The sequence below is a fragment of the Drosophila subobscura genome, chromosome O, assembly GCF_008121235.1.
Source record: "Drosophila subobscura isolate 14011-0131.10 chromosome O, UCBerk_Dsub_1.0, whole genome shotgun sequence".
Lineage (NCBI taxonomy): Eukaryota > Metazoa > Arthropoda > Insecta > Diptera > Drosophilidae > Drosophila > Drosophila subobscura.
Window position 1 is genome coordinate 26085866 of NC_048533.1, and position 10673 is coordinate 26096538.

Sequence of the window (10673 nt, forward strand, 5' to 3'; positions counted from 1 at the left end):
AAATGCAGTGCGCAGCGAGACGCGAAAAACGAGAAAACGACAGTAACAGTCAATGGAAAGCGGAAGCCGAGGGGCAGGAGTACGTGCAGGGGTTTGCGAGAGGACATCCAAGAGGCACTGCAGTGAAAATTGCAAATGCAAATTGTCTATGGAGCCCGCCCATATGTGGACCCCTTCCTGTGTCCCCTGTCTGTGCGTGTGCGTCCGTTGTATGAGCGTTGCGTATGAGCAGCATCGATGCCGACTTGCCTTTTATCTTGCCACCGGTCCACCGGGCCACAGTCCCCAGTGCTAGTCTCGATTTCTCCCACTCTCATTTCCCTGCGCTGCGTTAATCCCGCCGCCAATAGTTTGCCGTATCTGTTCGCGGGGATATATGGCGCAGTAAATCTGTCATATCCAGACAAAAGCTCAAGCCAAAACGATTTCTTGCCTGCATTCCACTCATCCGGCAGAGGGAAGCTTGTTTAATCCACGAATATGAGCTCTGCTACATTTATACTCAATATTTGTTTCAATTTATTATTTGGACTATGCAAATTTAATCATCATTTACTGATTTAATAATACAGACTTTGAGCTCCAGAATATTTAAATTTGCATGGAAACCCGGCAAAGTGTAACCAGAGGGAAAAGCCAGCATTATCGATCAATCTGGCAGCACCAAAAGTGTCAGGGCATACTTTTGCGTACAAAGTTTGTAACTAACAAAAGCTGGGTGCTACAACAGAAAGAGTCGGGTCGGGTAAAAAAGGTCATTTAGGTTCAAATATGTAAAAATAAAATGAATTGTGGCACTCAGAAATTAAATTTGTAAGTTCTTATCCCAGATGATATCTCAATTAAATAAAACCAAAGTGTAATTAAGCACATTAACTAAAATGTTACTCCTTTATTCTGCTGTAGAAAAAGCATAAAGCTTCTCTTGAAGGTATTTAAAACATTTTTTTCGTTTTTAAAAGTTTCGATAGTAGACTGGTCTTCCATTTGTGTCTTGTATGCTGCGATAGTTGTTTATCAAGGGCTTTGAGCGCGAGTCTCTCAGGTTATACAGTCTCTCAACTATCCGGTAGTAAATGTTGACGATTTGTGGGAACACAACCCATGTAACAGCCTCGGCACAGTCCGGCGTAGTCAGCGATCCTAAGAAGAGATCAAACCGAGTGAAGAGTACAAATAAAGAACATTTTCTGTGAGTGTACCAACCATTATAGGTGAAGTACTGTCCCGTTATGATATCTCCCATCAGATTTGCAGCAGTCAATTGACCAGTTATTGTGACATTGGTGCCCGATCGAACAATGCGAGGAAGCCGATTGAAGATCTTGACGAGGTTGTTAGTCGATGCCATGGGGCTCCTTGCGGAGCGGATCAGAACTGCCAGAACGGCCAGGCCATCCGGATGCATACTGGCCTCCGCAACAGTTCTATAGCGAATATTCTTGTGCACAATGTGCGCCTCCACCTGTGCGCTGTCTCTCAAATTCAATATTATATGCTCTGTGCCGCTGGAGTTTTCCGATCCCCAATGGAAGTGCAAGCTCTGGGCCTCAAAGACTCCCGGGAGAAGTCCACCAGTGACAATGGGACGCTGTCCATCTCGAGTGGGTGGTATGACCAGGTTGGCTGCACAAAATCAAGTTCAATCTATGACTCAAATGATCATTTAGTTACTCACCTGTGTGGCCATTGTTCATCAATACCAGCGGAGTTTGCAGATAACTGTCATAGTTGAAGAAGCGAAGGCGAGGCACGTTCCCTGGCACAGTCTGAAAAAGCATTTCCCCATCTGGTTATATTCCCCAATCTGTCGGCATTCGAAACTTACATCGTACATATTGAGAACAATGGGGGACTGTCGGTTTCCCGTCTGGCATAGGCCATCCCAGTCATCGCCCTGATGGTCGTAGTTATAGTCAGACTGGTCAGCCGCCTGGTCGAGCTTAATGTCGTTCAGATATTGCTCCGATAGCTCTATCAAGGCGTTGGAGCAGCAGCAGCAGCTGAGGAACAGCAGGAAGCCGAGAGTAGGCAAAAGAAACATTTTCGAATGATTTCAAGCCGTTCTGCTCTTGCAGGAGATTGCAAGAACACTGTGAGTTTCCCAGAGCCAGGCAGGACTATTTATACTGGCAGTAGCCCACTTGCATCAGCAATAACTTCTTAATGGGCGTGTTACAAGGCTGGTTCTGATAAGCGCAATCACCTGCAGTTTGAGTTACATTGCAAATGCCGCACAGTGGCACCCTTTGCTCATTAAAAGTAGTCAAAATGAACGTCAAAAATCCAAGTTTGAGTAATGCAAAAATGAGTATTCAGAAACTCAAGAAAATATTCCATTTAATATGCAAATACATTTATGGGAAACTCTTACTAGTAATTCGGTGCACAGTACATAGCCATGGACCAAAAAGGCTCCTAAAAAACAAATTTTCTTCTTTATTTCTTTGCTTCTGCAATTTGAATCCTGAAAAGGTGCCACTGTGCACCATCGCAGCTTAGCTGTGATCCGCCTATTGAAGTTTTTGCATCTGGCAAACCAGATAATCCAATAATTCAGTTTTGCCGCAACCACAGCGTGTAATTAATGGCACCTTTGGCCATCTTTAAGATGGGAAACACTGCTCTGATTTAGAACTAAATGGGAAAGAAGAAAGGAAAGCAAACTTCAACGATTCAAGCTTTGGATACTCTTGCAGATGCTGTTAGAAGACTCTTCGCTCTCTTCTTGTTTGCAAACTTCTGCTCAGAGTCAATGTACGCTCTGGCATATAAAAATAGTGCAGTGGTAAATTACGTTGGCAATTCTCCAGCAGCGTGAATCCGACTACAAATTAACAAAGTGTCGAATCCAATTGAGAAGGAGAGCGAACGAGTTTCAGATCAATACGTGTCTGGGTAAGCTTTGGCTGTTATGCTCGTAGAATCTTTACACCAGAAACTTCCCATTCGCCACAAAAGGGCACGTAAATTAATTTATATCGGGAAAATTAGGGCTCTATTTGCCCAAGTACTTTTCCAGCTGATAATTCTGGGAGGTCATCAATTTAACATTAGTCATTATATCACTTCAAGACATTACAAATGAACCTTACACGAGCAGTTTAAGCAAACGTCATTAGGCATTAGTTCTATGCAGATTCTGTTCCGATGTGTTCATGCTTATCGCTCAGCTGATCCCAGACATTGCCTCAGCGCGTCTTGGCTAATATTTATACTATCAATTATATCTATAAAATATTCTATATCTGCGACTTCTTCCTCGACTCTGGTGTCATTATTATCGATGTCTAAGGTTATTTTGTGTTCATAAAATTATTTTCAGCTATGTATCATACATTTAATTGCTAAATAAGTGCACTATGGGATTGCCTTGTGACCAGATATTGAACTGGTTCTTCTTAAGCGCCTCTCGGTCGGTGGAACAAGTTTTCACATATCTTTAATCCATACATTAAAGTTACCGTAGATTTCATTTCAATAATTTATAATCCAAACAAATATTTGTGTAACAACTTTGCTTATCCTAAAATATAAAATAAATAATTCGAGTATATGTTGCGCTCCCATCTTTGGACCTCCAACGATCATTACTAGCCAAGCAAATTGCTTATCTGATTCGGGCTGGTGCGATAGTACACGGGACGGCTATTCCGTGGCTGTATACTTCGATAATTGTTGACCAATCTGTAACCGTCGTTGCTGCGCAGGTTCCAAAATCGCGAGACAGCCGCAAAGCTTATGGGCAGGGGCTGGGAGAACACGGTCCAGGTAACTGATTCTTCGCATTCAGGCGTCGTCAGTGATCCTCTGTAGGTGAAAAAGTCGCGGGTGTTCAAATTTCCAAGCAATTGGCCCAATGTGAGACTGCCCACGATATTCGCTTCCTGTTTGTATTTCTTAATCTTTGGCAGCTGAGCAAAGATTTTATTCAGACCGGGAAACACGCTATCCGGTTGCTGAAAAACAATTGGTCAGGTGTAACTTCAATTGAGGATCAAAAAGCTTCTAGGAAAACTTACTTGGACAATTTTGAACATAACTCCAAGCACAGCGACGCAATCTTTATGATTACGCGCTTCTTTGAGATCGGCATACCTCGAATTCCTATGAACAATGTGCATTTCCACATCGAAACGTTGGTCTTTGATGGAATGCTCAGAGCCCCGCCAGTTCGGGGATCCCCAATGGAAGTGGAGACCCTCCGCAATGTAACGACCTTTGAGGAGGCCTCCAGCTATAAACGGTTTGCTGTTGTCAAGCGTTTCGGGTATGTCCATGTGAGCTACGAATGGAAATCTTTGAGTATCAAAGGGGAATATGTAAATGTTAATTGAATCATGACCTACCCGAATGCCCGTTGTTCACCAACTTAAGCGGAGATCTCAGCTTTGTGTCGTAATTCCCAAACACAATCCGCGGCAGTGGTACGATCAGCGACTGCCAGAGGGCATGAAGAAAATGTGAGTATATTGAAATGAATTTCTCCCTTACAGCACCCCTTCAAAACCATTAACTCTGGTAATGCGAAAAGTGTGCGCTAAAAGAGTTTCCAATTTGTCTCATTCGGAAGCAATTTGTTGTGCTCAAGTTCATCAAATTAGCTTTCAATGCGCTCAGCGGAAACAAATGGATGGTTAAGCATAAGAGTACCCAAAAGGTCGAGAAAACTACACCCCTTTTCATTATATTCATTAAGTATTTGAGGTACTTATGAGGTAAAACATTTTAAAGTCCATTAAAGGGATTTGAAACTTCTTCTGCGCTTGCTACATGAAAATTCTTTGAAAGTTTCAGCACTTTAACAAGACTTTTCCTAGTGTTTACTCAACTGCACTATTTCTACGAGTTGCAACATCACATTTAGAAAATATGTTATTTCATGAGCTTTACAACCTTTTCTTCGGATGAACCCAGGTTTTGTTCGTAGAACTCACTTTATGAACTGCCAAGCGGATGGGGGATTGCCGTAGTCCCGTCCGACATGTGCCACCCCAGTCGTTCCCATGATATTCGTAGTTCCAATGTTGCACCTCATGATCGCCGTCATCTGTAAAATCGAAATTGAAACAGAAACCAGGTCTGAGACAAATTTCACTTTCGTTGAGGCGATAAGCGGCTCATAATCCTATTAGCGCAGACCATGAATAAGTTTTAAATTTGTTCAGATGTAATTTTATTCGACACCGATCGACTCTCTCATTTGGCTGCTCCCCAAACAAGGCATGGAATGATTAATTATTGATTGTTTATGGAAAAAAGAGTTCGATGGTGGAATTGGTTCGGTTCAATTCTGTAAATTTTAACATTCTTTCAAACATATGTCATTCAGTTACAATTTCACTTGCTGCACTTATATGATTGTTCGAGTTCTGGAATGTAGTTATTCCCAATGGGATTACCATTATGTGGCAGTTGTGGATGCGGCGTATAGGCAAGCGGCAGCAATAGTAAAAGTTTTTGAAAAATTCTCGATTCTGGCATTGTTGTTTTATAGATGCGGCAATGCAATCTCCGATTGTTCTGTTTATGGTTCTTTAATTGATGCTGGGAAATGGAAACGCGCGTGTTTTTTATCTTTGTCTCGGGTCGCTTTCAGTTTTGCATAATTTCTCATATGCGAATGTGCGAATATGAATACGAATATACCGATCTCCCGGTTAACTATAACTAACGGTTGGCAAATGCTTCTGCTGTTGCTGCTGCTGTTGTCGCTGGTGGGGCGGCCGTCGTCGCACAACTGAAACGGTTCCCCCACATCTCGATAACTTTTATAGTGTCTTTAGTTACGACTGTGCCACGGTAGCGGCACGGTAGCCTAGCGTATGCCACCGCAACGTCTCGGGATCGGGTTCAAATCGAAAAACCTAAGTGGGGCGATTATTAGTGGCAAATCAAACGCCAAACAGTAGCAGCCAGCAACTGGCAGTCTAATTGCAGTCGTTTCTTTTCGAAATGATAAATGATGGATTACTTGAAGTCTGTGCAATATCTTCGGAGCGATGGAAAAGCATTTAATAAATGCTCTTGAAAGAATGGCTCAAGCCTGGATGGAAATGCGGAAAACAAAAATCTTTTTGAGGAAAAGGTGTTTGCGGTTCAACAGCGCAAGGCTGTGTGGCGTTTAAAGTTCCTTTCGCTTATTTAACATTTATTTTATTAGATCCATTAAGATGGGTGCAACAATACACATTTTTCGGTGAGATATATGAGTTCACTTGCAGCTAAATAAAGTTTTACCTCCTAAACAGACAAAATATTGACCTACCTTAGTCTTATAGCTTCCTCCAAGTTTATACAAATTGTGCAAAAATTGAATCTGCCCTGTTGTGACAGCTAAAGAAAGTAGCTGCAATAATTTGCATTTGAAAATAAATTTGTCAAACATTTCAGGGGCACCTTCCGTGCTCTGCTAAATCTGATTAATTGCTTCTTACCTCGCGGGAGACACTAATCAGTTCCACACACGCCGCATACTTTTTTGTGCAATAACTTCTTTGATAACCATTTCATAATATCCATAATGTTGGGAAACGCGCATAAGAGGCGCCAATTAGGCATGACAATGGGCCAAGCATTCGTCATTATTACTATGTATGTATATTGGACACACAATTATGGACGGACAAAGCTGGAGAAGTCTTTCAGTTTCACTTTTCAATCACTGCTGAATGAATGAATCTCCGATATCGCAAGAAGATTGTCGCTGCGGCAGTAGAAAGTCGCTTAGCATTTTCGAGGGGTTACATTTAATCCGCAAGTATTTTGCATTCTATAACTAAAAACTAAATACACACACACTATAGTTAAAGTATCTGTATAAAAGGAGCATTCAATTTATGCAACTGATTTTGATTGATTAATGATTATATGTATATTCTATCTGCCTATATCTATCTATCTGACAATAGAAACGTAACAATGCCCCCAGGGGAATAAACGAGAAGCACGCGGTTCTATGCACCCTATTGCTTTCAAACTGTAACACTAATTTCAACCATTATGTTGGGGGAATTGGGCTATTCGTCAGAGTTCAGTGGCAAAATATATACGTTTGTTGGGTCAGAAGTCGCCAACCGTATGCGAAACGAACTCGAACTGTCGCTCCACACTGCCCTCGATCTCCATCTCCAAGGCGTCGTCTATGAAGTGCATCTCCACGTGCTCCCGGAACGCGTTGAATGACACCTGGCTGGAGTACTGCTTGCCGCACATGGGGCAGGTCTTCTCCATGGCATCGGCAGCGTCGGCCTTTAGCTTCTCTTGGATTATGTTCATCCGAGAGGGAGGGGCAGAACCGTGCCCGTTGTGGCTACCATTGAGTGGATCATTTTGCTCGCTGTGGTAGAGTTTTAGCTCGTTGTTGAGACTCTCATCGGTCTCGAGGCTCTTATCTGCCATTTCTGGCTTCTTGGCAGCCTTCTGGGCGCACTCCGGGCAGGGCTGCAGTGCTATTCATAGATAAGATAACAATAAATATAAGTTTTCCCTCAGTTATGCGAATACTCACCAAAACGGGTCTCCAGCAGCGTGAGGGCAGAGCTCAGCTCCTGCTGCTGCTTCATGGCCTCCCGTCGCAGATCCTGCAGCCCATCCATGCAACGTTTGGCATCCAAATTGGCATCTGGCTCACTGGCCGTTGTCTCCTCCACGGGCAGGCCATAGGGGTAGCAGCCCATCTCGGTGTCGCCGGCCCCGAAGTCATCCAGCACTATCTCCTCGAGGCTGATGTCCCTCAGGCCATCTGAGATCATCTTCTGGCGCAAGTGCGGATTTGGCGAGTGCTGTGTGAAAGTCTTGGAGCGAATAAGATTCTGATTGGCACGCGAGTCGGGTGACGCATCCTCGGCCTTTGCCGGGGCCTGTGCCAGCAGCAGCTGCTGTTGCTGCTGGTCCTTGGAGATTTGTGACAGCCGCGACCACAGTCTGCGATTCTCGTTCGACACCATGCCGATGTGCTCCTCCAGCTGATCCTTCTGGCGCTGCAGCTCGGCCACTTGTGTGCGCAGCGACAACGAATCGTCGCCGCCATTGCCCGGCTGGACAGCACTGGAGCCCTTGGCGTTGGCCTCGCGCAGTCGCTGGTTCTCCTCCTCCATGCTTGTCACCCTCCGCTGCAGCTGTATGCACCGCTCTTTGATCGTCTGCAGGGCCACTTGCAGTGCGTAGTTCATTTTTTCGCTGGATGTTGTGCTGGAGCTGGTGCTGACCGGGGGGATGGTTGTCTTAGCAGCTGTTGCCTCCATTACGCTTCACCCAAGTCCACATGCAGTTGCACACAAATCTGCAGCCTGCTGCTTTCCAATTCTTCAAATTCAATTCAAATTCTTCGAAATTTCGCTTTATAATTTTTCTCTTTTTGTTTTTGTTCTTTACAGTGTGACCGCAATGAAATATACCGTTATATACCGTAGTTCGACTTCAAAAAATACCGAAATGGTTGTAATATACGGCTACACTACTTCTTATCGATAGTGTCATCGATGGCACCACTAGCACAGCTGTTTTTGTTTACTTCTGCGCGGCATATTATCCAATAGTTTTTAATTATGTTTTATGGCCAGAAACTAGTCAATAACTTTTATAAATACAAGAGAAAAGCGTGGCAAAGTGTGTGCCCCATAATCAAACGTTGTATAACAACCCGCGAGCCGCCTAGAATTCTGTTTTTCGGCACAGACAACTTTTCGTTGCCCAGTCTTCAGGCACTTCACAAGAATTGCAGGTGATTAAAGTAACTTTGAGAACAAATCTGAATAAATAATATGTTAATACTTGCAGTCACAACTTGGGCGTGGTAACGTCCTTAAAGAGTCCCGCCAACTGTGTGCGAAGCTATGCGGAGCGGCAGAAACTCCCCTTGCAGCGGTGGCCCATCGCAGAGCCTCAATGCGCGGACTACGATCTGGGCGTTGTGGTCTCCTTTGGTCACATGATTCCTGCGCACATCATTAATGCCTTTCCGCTCGGAATGATCAATGTGCATGCCAGCCTGCTGCCTCGCTGGAGAGGAGCTGCACCCATCATCTACGCGATTATGAGGGGCGATGCGAGCACGGGCGTTTCCATAATGAAAATTGAGCCACATCACTTTGATATTGGTGCTGTAAGTAATGGGACAAATGGAGATTTCTTTTGCCAACATGTTGCTTTTTTTTTTAGGTTCTGGCACAGCGTGAAGTTCCTGTTAGAAGGGATATCTACATGCCAGAGCTCTATGCCTCATTGGCGCTTTTGGGCGCTGACTTGCTGGTGGATACTGTGAACAACTTGTCCGACAGGCTGAAGAATGCCAAGCCACAGGAAAATGCAACTGCCAGCTATGGTAAACACCTTCATCGTACGCTCGGGAATACGCTCTTATCAATCCTTTACCCGCAGCTCCCAAAATCACATCCAAAGTGACAGAAGTACTGTGGACAGACCACAGCGCCGACGAGTTGTATGCCCGGCATAGAGCTCTGTATGGCTACAAAAATCTTACGACAAGCTTTCTGGACAAGCACATACAACTGCTGGAGCTGCGCTTGCCTGAGAAGCAGCTGGCGGTGCAGGCACCAGGCCATTTCAGCTACCAACGCTCGAGGAAGTCTCTGCTGATAGGCTGTGCCCAGGGCACGCAGCTGGAAGTGCTGCAGCTGCGCGTGGAGGGACGCAAACCAATGAGTGCCATGGATTTCAGCAATGGATTCCTGAGGCAAGCGAGCTCGTTGCAGTTTACACACAATAAACAAGTTGCCTGTTGATAACGAAGTAGGTTTTAATGCACAAAGTGACCTAATATCTATGCCAGATCGGAGGGTTTCACCTCCTTCGATTCCGACAGTGGCTGTGTGGATTTCTGTAGTAGATTTTTGGTGAACCACATGGGACGGGGCTTCTTCATTTCCACAATTCGTTTGCCCTCCAGATTCTCGGCAGTCTGTTCGGCCTTCTCGCCCTCGTACAGCACAATAACCTCCTTGTCGATGGGATCCAGGCCGAGTTTCTCTTGGATTTTCGCCTGCATATCCTCCGTTTCCTTTAGCACCTTGTTGTAGCAGAAGGCTGTTGGCATAGATATGTTTAACAGAAGTGCATTTGCATCATTTTCTCGGCAACTTACGACACAGCACACCCATTTCGTGGTCATGGCCACATGTCTGGCACGAGCGGATGTTTTGCTTCACCTTGAGCGGCTTCCACACGTACTCTGGATAGCCGAATTTGCGGTTGAGACGCTTCTCCACGGAACGCCTGTGCTTGGGCACGGCCCAGAGCATTCCATTGCCAATCAGCTCCTTCAAACTGAACTCCTGCTGTGTCCGGTTGTTGCTGCTGGTGCTGCCATGTTCGTGCTGAAAGCCGGCCAGAGCCAGCGCTGGGAATTAAAGCAGAGTTAGCTTCGCTTTGTCGCAACTGGTTGTCACTCACCTGGTGGATGTCCTCCATAGGGAAGGAAAAGTCGCTCCAAGGTTCTAACAAAGTTTGTAATTGATAAAAACAAATTTTTCGACATTTTACAGAAAATTGTTGGATTTACGTAAACGTGATTAGGTGGTGGAACGCGGACAACAGCTGTTTTATTTATATGCAGCCGATATTCCATCTCTATCCGCGTGTTGCGTTAGCTCCTCACGTCTTGGCTGCGCTCTTTACGAAATTTCGCACGTTGTTTCATCCCTGGTGAACAG

General features: G+C 44.8%; 5 protein-coding genes across 5 annotated transcripts; 1 reads left to right on the plus strand and 4 right to left on the minus strand.

Annotated features, from left to right (window-relative positions):
- Positions 1 to 863: 863 nt before the first annotated feature.
- On the minus strand, positions 864 to 2101 carry LOC117896794 (putative carbonic anhydrase 3). The gene is made up of 4 exons (XM_034805290.1): positions 1829 to 2101; positions 1679 to 1769; positions 1207 to 1626; positions 864 to 1143 (listed from the first exon to the last, which is right to left on the minus strand). The coding sequence occupies exons 1-4, from the start codon at positions 2042 to 2044 to the stop codon at positions 956 to 958; spliced, it is 915 nt and encodes a 304-aa protein (XP_034661181.1). The 5' UTR covers positions 2045 to 2101; the 3' UTR covers positions 864 to 955.
- A 1453-nt stretch (positions 2102 to 3554) lies between these two features.
- LOC117897601 (carbonic anhydrase 2-like) lies at positions 3555 to 6656 on the minus strand. The gene is made up of 5 exons (XM_034806559.1): positions 5403 to 6656; positions 4938 to 5050; positions 4350 to 4440; positions 4023 to 4285; positions 3555 to 3959 (listed from the first exon to the last, which is right to left on the minus strand). The coding sequence occupies exons 1-5, from the start codon at positions 5482 to 5484 to the stop codon at positions 3594 to 3596; spliced, it is 915 nt and encodes a 304-aa protein (XP_034662450.1). The 5' UTR covers positions 5485 to 6656; the 3' UTR covers positions 3555 to 3593.
- Positions 6657 to 6732: 76 nt separating this feature from the next.
- Positions 6733 to 8376, minus strand: LOC117897600 (protein spindle-F). Its single transcript, XM_034806558.1, has 2 exons — positions 7511 to 8376; positions 6733 to 7451 (listed from the first exon to the last, which is right to left on the minus strand). The coding sequence occupies exons 1-2, from the start codon at positions 8244 to 8246 to the stop codon at positions 7063 to 7065; spliced, it is 1125 nt and encodes a 374-aa protein (XP_034662449.1). The 5' UTR covers positions 8247 to 8376; the 3' UTR covers positions 6733 to 7062.
- Positions 8377 to 8482: 106 nt separating this feature from the next.
- On the plus strand, positions 8483 to 9756 carry LOC117896813 (methionyl-tRNA formyltransferase, mitochondrial). Its single transcript, XM_034805318.1, has 4 exons — positions 8483 to 8725; positions 8782 to 9106; positions 9163 to 9325; positions 9382 to 9756. The coding sequence occupies exons 1-4, from the start codon at positions 8550 to 8552 to the stop codon at positions 9744 to 9746; spliced, it is 1029 nt and encodes a 342-aa protein (XP_034661209.1). The 5' UTR covers positions 8483 to 8549; the 3' UTR covers positions 9747 to 9756.
- Positions 9741 to 10554, minus strand: LOC117896814 (39S ribosomal protein L32, mitochondrial). Its single transcript, XM_034805319.1, has 3 exons — positions 10414 to 10554; positions 10106 to 10360; positions 9741 to 10047 (listed from the first exon to the last, which is right to left on the minus strand). Exons 1-3 carry the CDS (start codon positions 10496 to 10498, stop codon positions 9785 to 9787), a joined length of 603 nt encoding a protein of 200 aa, XP_034661210.1. The 5' UTR covers positions 10499 to 10554; the 3' UTR covers positions 9741 to 9784.
- Between the last annotated feature and the right edge of the window lie 119 nt (positions 10555 to 10673).

What these genes read in the sequence shown, in the direction of transcription:
- LOC117896794 (XM_034805290.1), bottom strand. Translation starts at nt 2,044, where the DNA reads ATGTTTCTTTTGCCTACTCTCGGCTTCCTGCTGTTCCTCAGCTGCTGC. An exon ending in GATGAACAATGGCCACACAG is followed by an intron (nt 1,627 to 1,678) that starts GTGAGTAACTAA and finishes GATTTTGTGCAG; the next exon opens with CCAACCTGGTCATACCACCC. An exon ending in ACAGTACTTCACCTATAATG is followed by an intron (nt 1,144 to 1,206) that starts GTTGGTACACTC and finishes ATCTCTTCTTAG; the next exon opens with GATCGCTGACTACGCCGGAC.
- LOC117897601 (XM_034806559.1), bottom strand. Translation starts at nt 5,484, where the DNA reads ATGCCAGAATCGAGAATTTTTCAAAAACTTTTACTATTGCTGCCGCTT. An exon ending in TCCACAACTGCCACATAATG is followed by an intron (nt 5,051 to 5,402) that starts GTAATCCCATTG and finishes TCGATTTTACAG; the next exon opens with ATGACGGCGATCATGAGGTG. An exon ending in TCCGCTTGGCAGTTCATAAA is followed by an intron (nt 4,441 to 4,937) that starts GTGAGTTCTACG and finishes GCCCTCTGGCAG; the next exon opens with TCGCTGATCGTACCACTGCC.
- LOC117897600 (XM_034806558.1), bottom strand. Translation starts at nt 8,246, where the DNA reads ATGGAGGCAACAGCTGCTAAGACAACCATCCCCCCGGTCAGCACCAGC. An exon ending in GCTGCTGGAGACCCGTTTTG is followed by an intron (nt 7,452 to 7,510) that starts GTGAGTATTCGC and finishes ATCTATGAATAG; the next exon opens with CACTGCAGCCCTGCCCGGAG.
- LOC117896813 (XM_034805318.1), top strand. Translation starts at nt 8,550, where the DNA reads ATGTTTTATGGCCAGAAACTAGTCAATAACTTTTATAAATACAAGAGA. An exon ending in ATCACTTTGATATTGGTGCT is followed by an intron (nt 9,107 to 9,162) that starts GTAAGTAATGGG and finishes TTTTTTTTTTAG; the next exon opens with GTTCTGGCACAGCGTGAAGT. An exon ending in AAATGCAACTGCCAGCTATG is followed by an intron (nt 9,326 to 9,381) that starts GTAAACACCTTC and finishes CTTTACCCGCAG; the next exon opens with CTCCCAAAATCACATCCAAA.
- LOC117896814 (XM_034805319.1), bottom strand. Translation starts at nt 10,498, where the DNA reads ATGTCGAAAAATTTGTTTTTATCAATTACAAACTTTGTTAGAACCTTG. An exon ending in CTATGGAGGACATCCACCAG is followed by an intron (nt 10,361 to 10,413) that starts GTGAGTGACAAC and finishes TTTAATTCCCAG; the next exon opens with CGCTGGCTCTGGCCGGCTTT. An exon ending in CGAAATGGGTGTGCTGTGTC is followed by an intron (nt 10,048 to 10,105) that starts GTAAGTTGCCGA and finishes CTATGCCAACAG; the next exon opens with CCTTCTGCTACAACAAGGTG.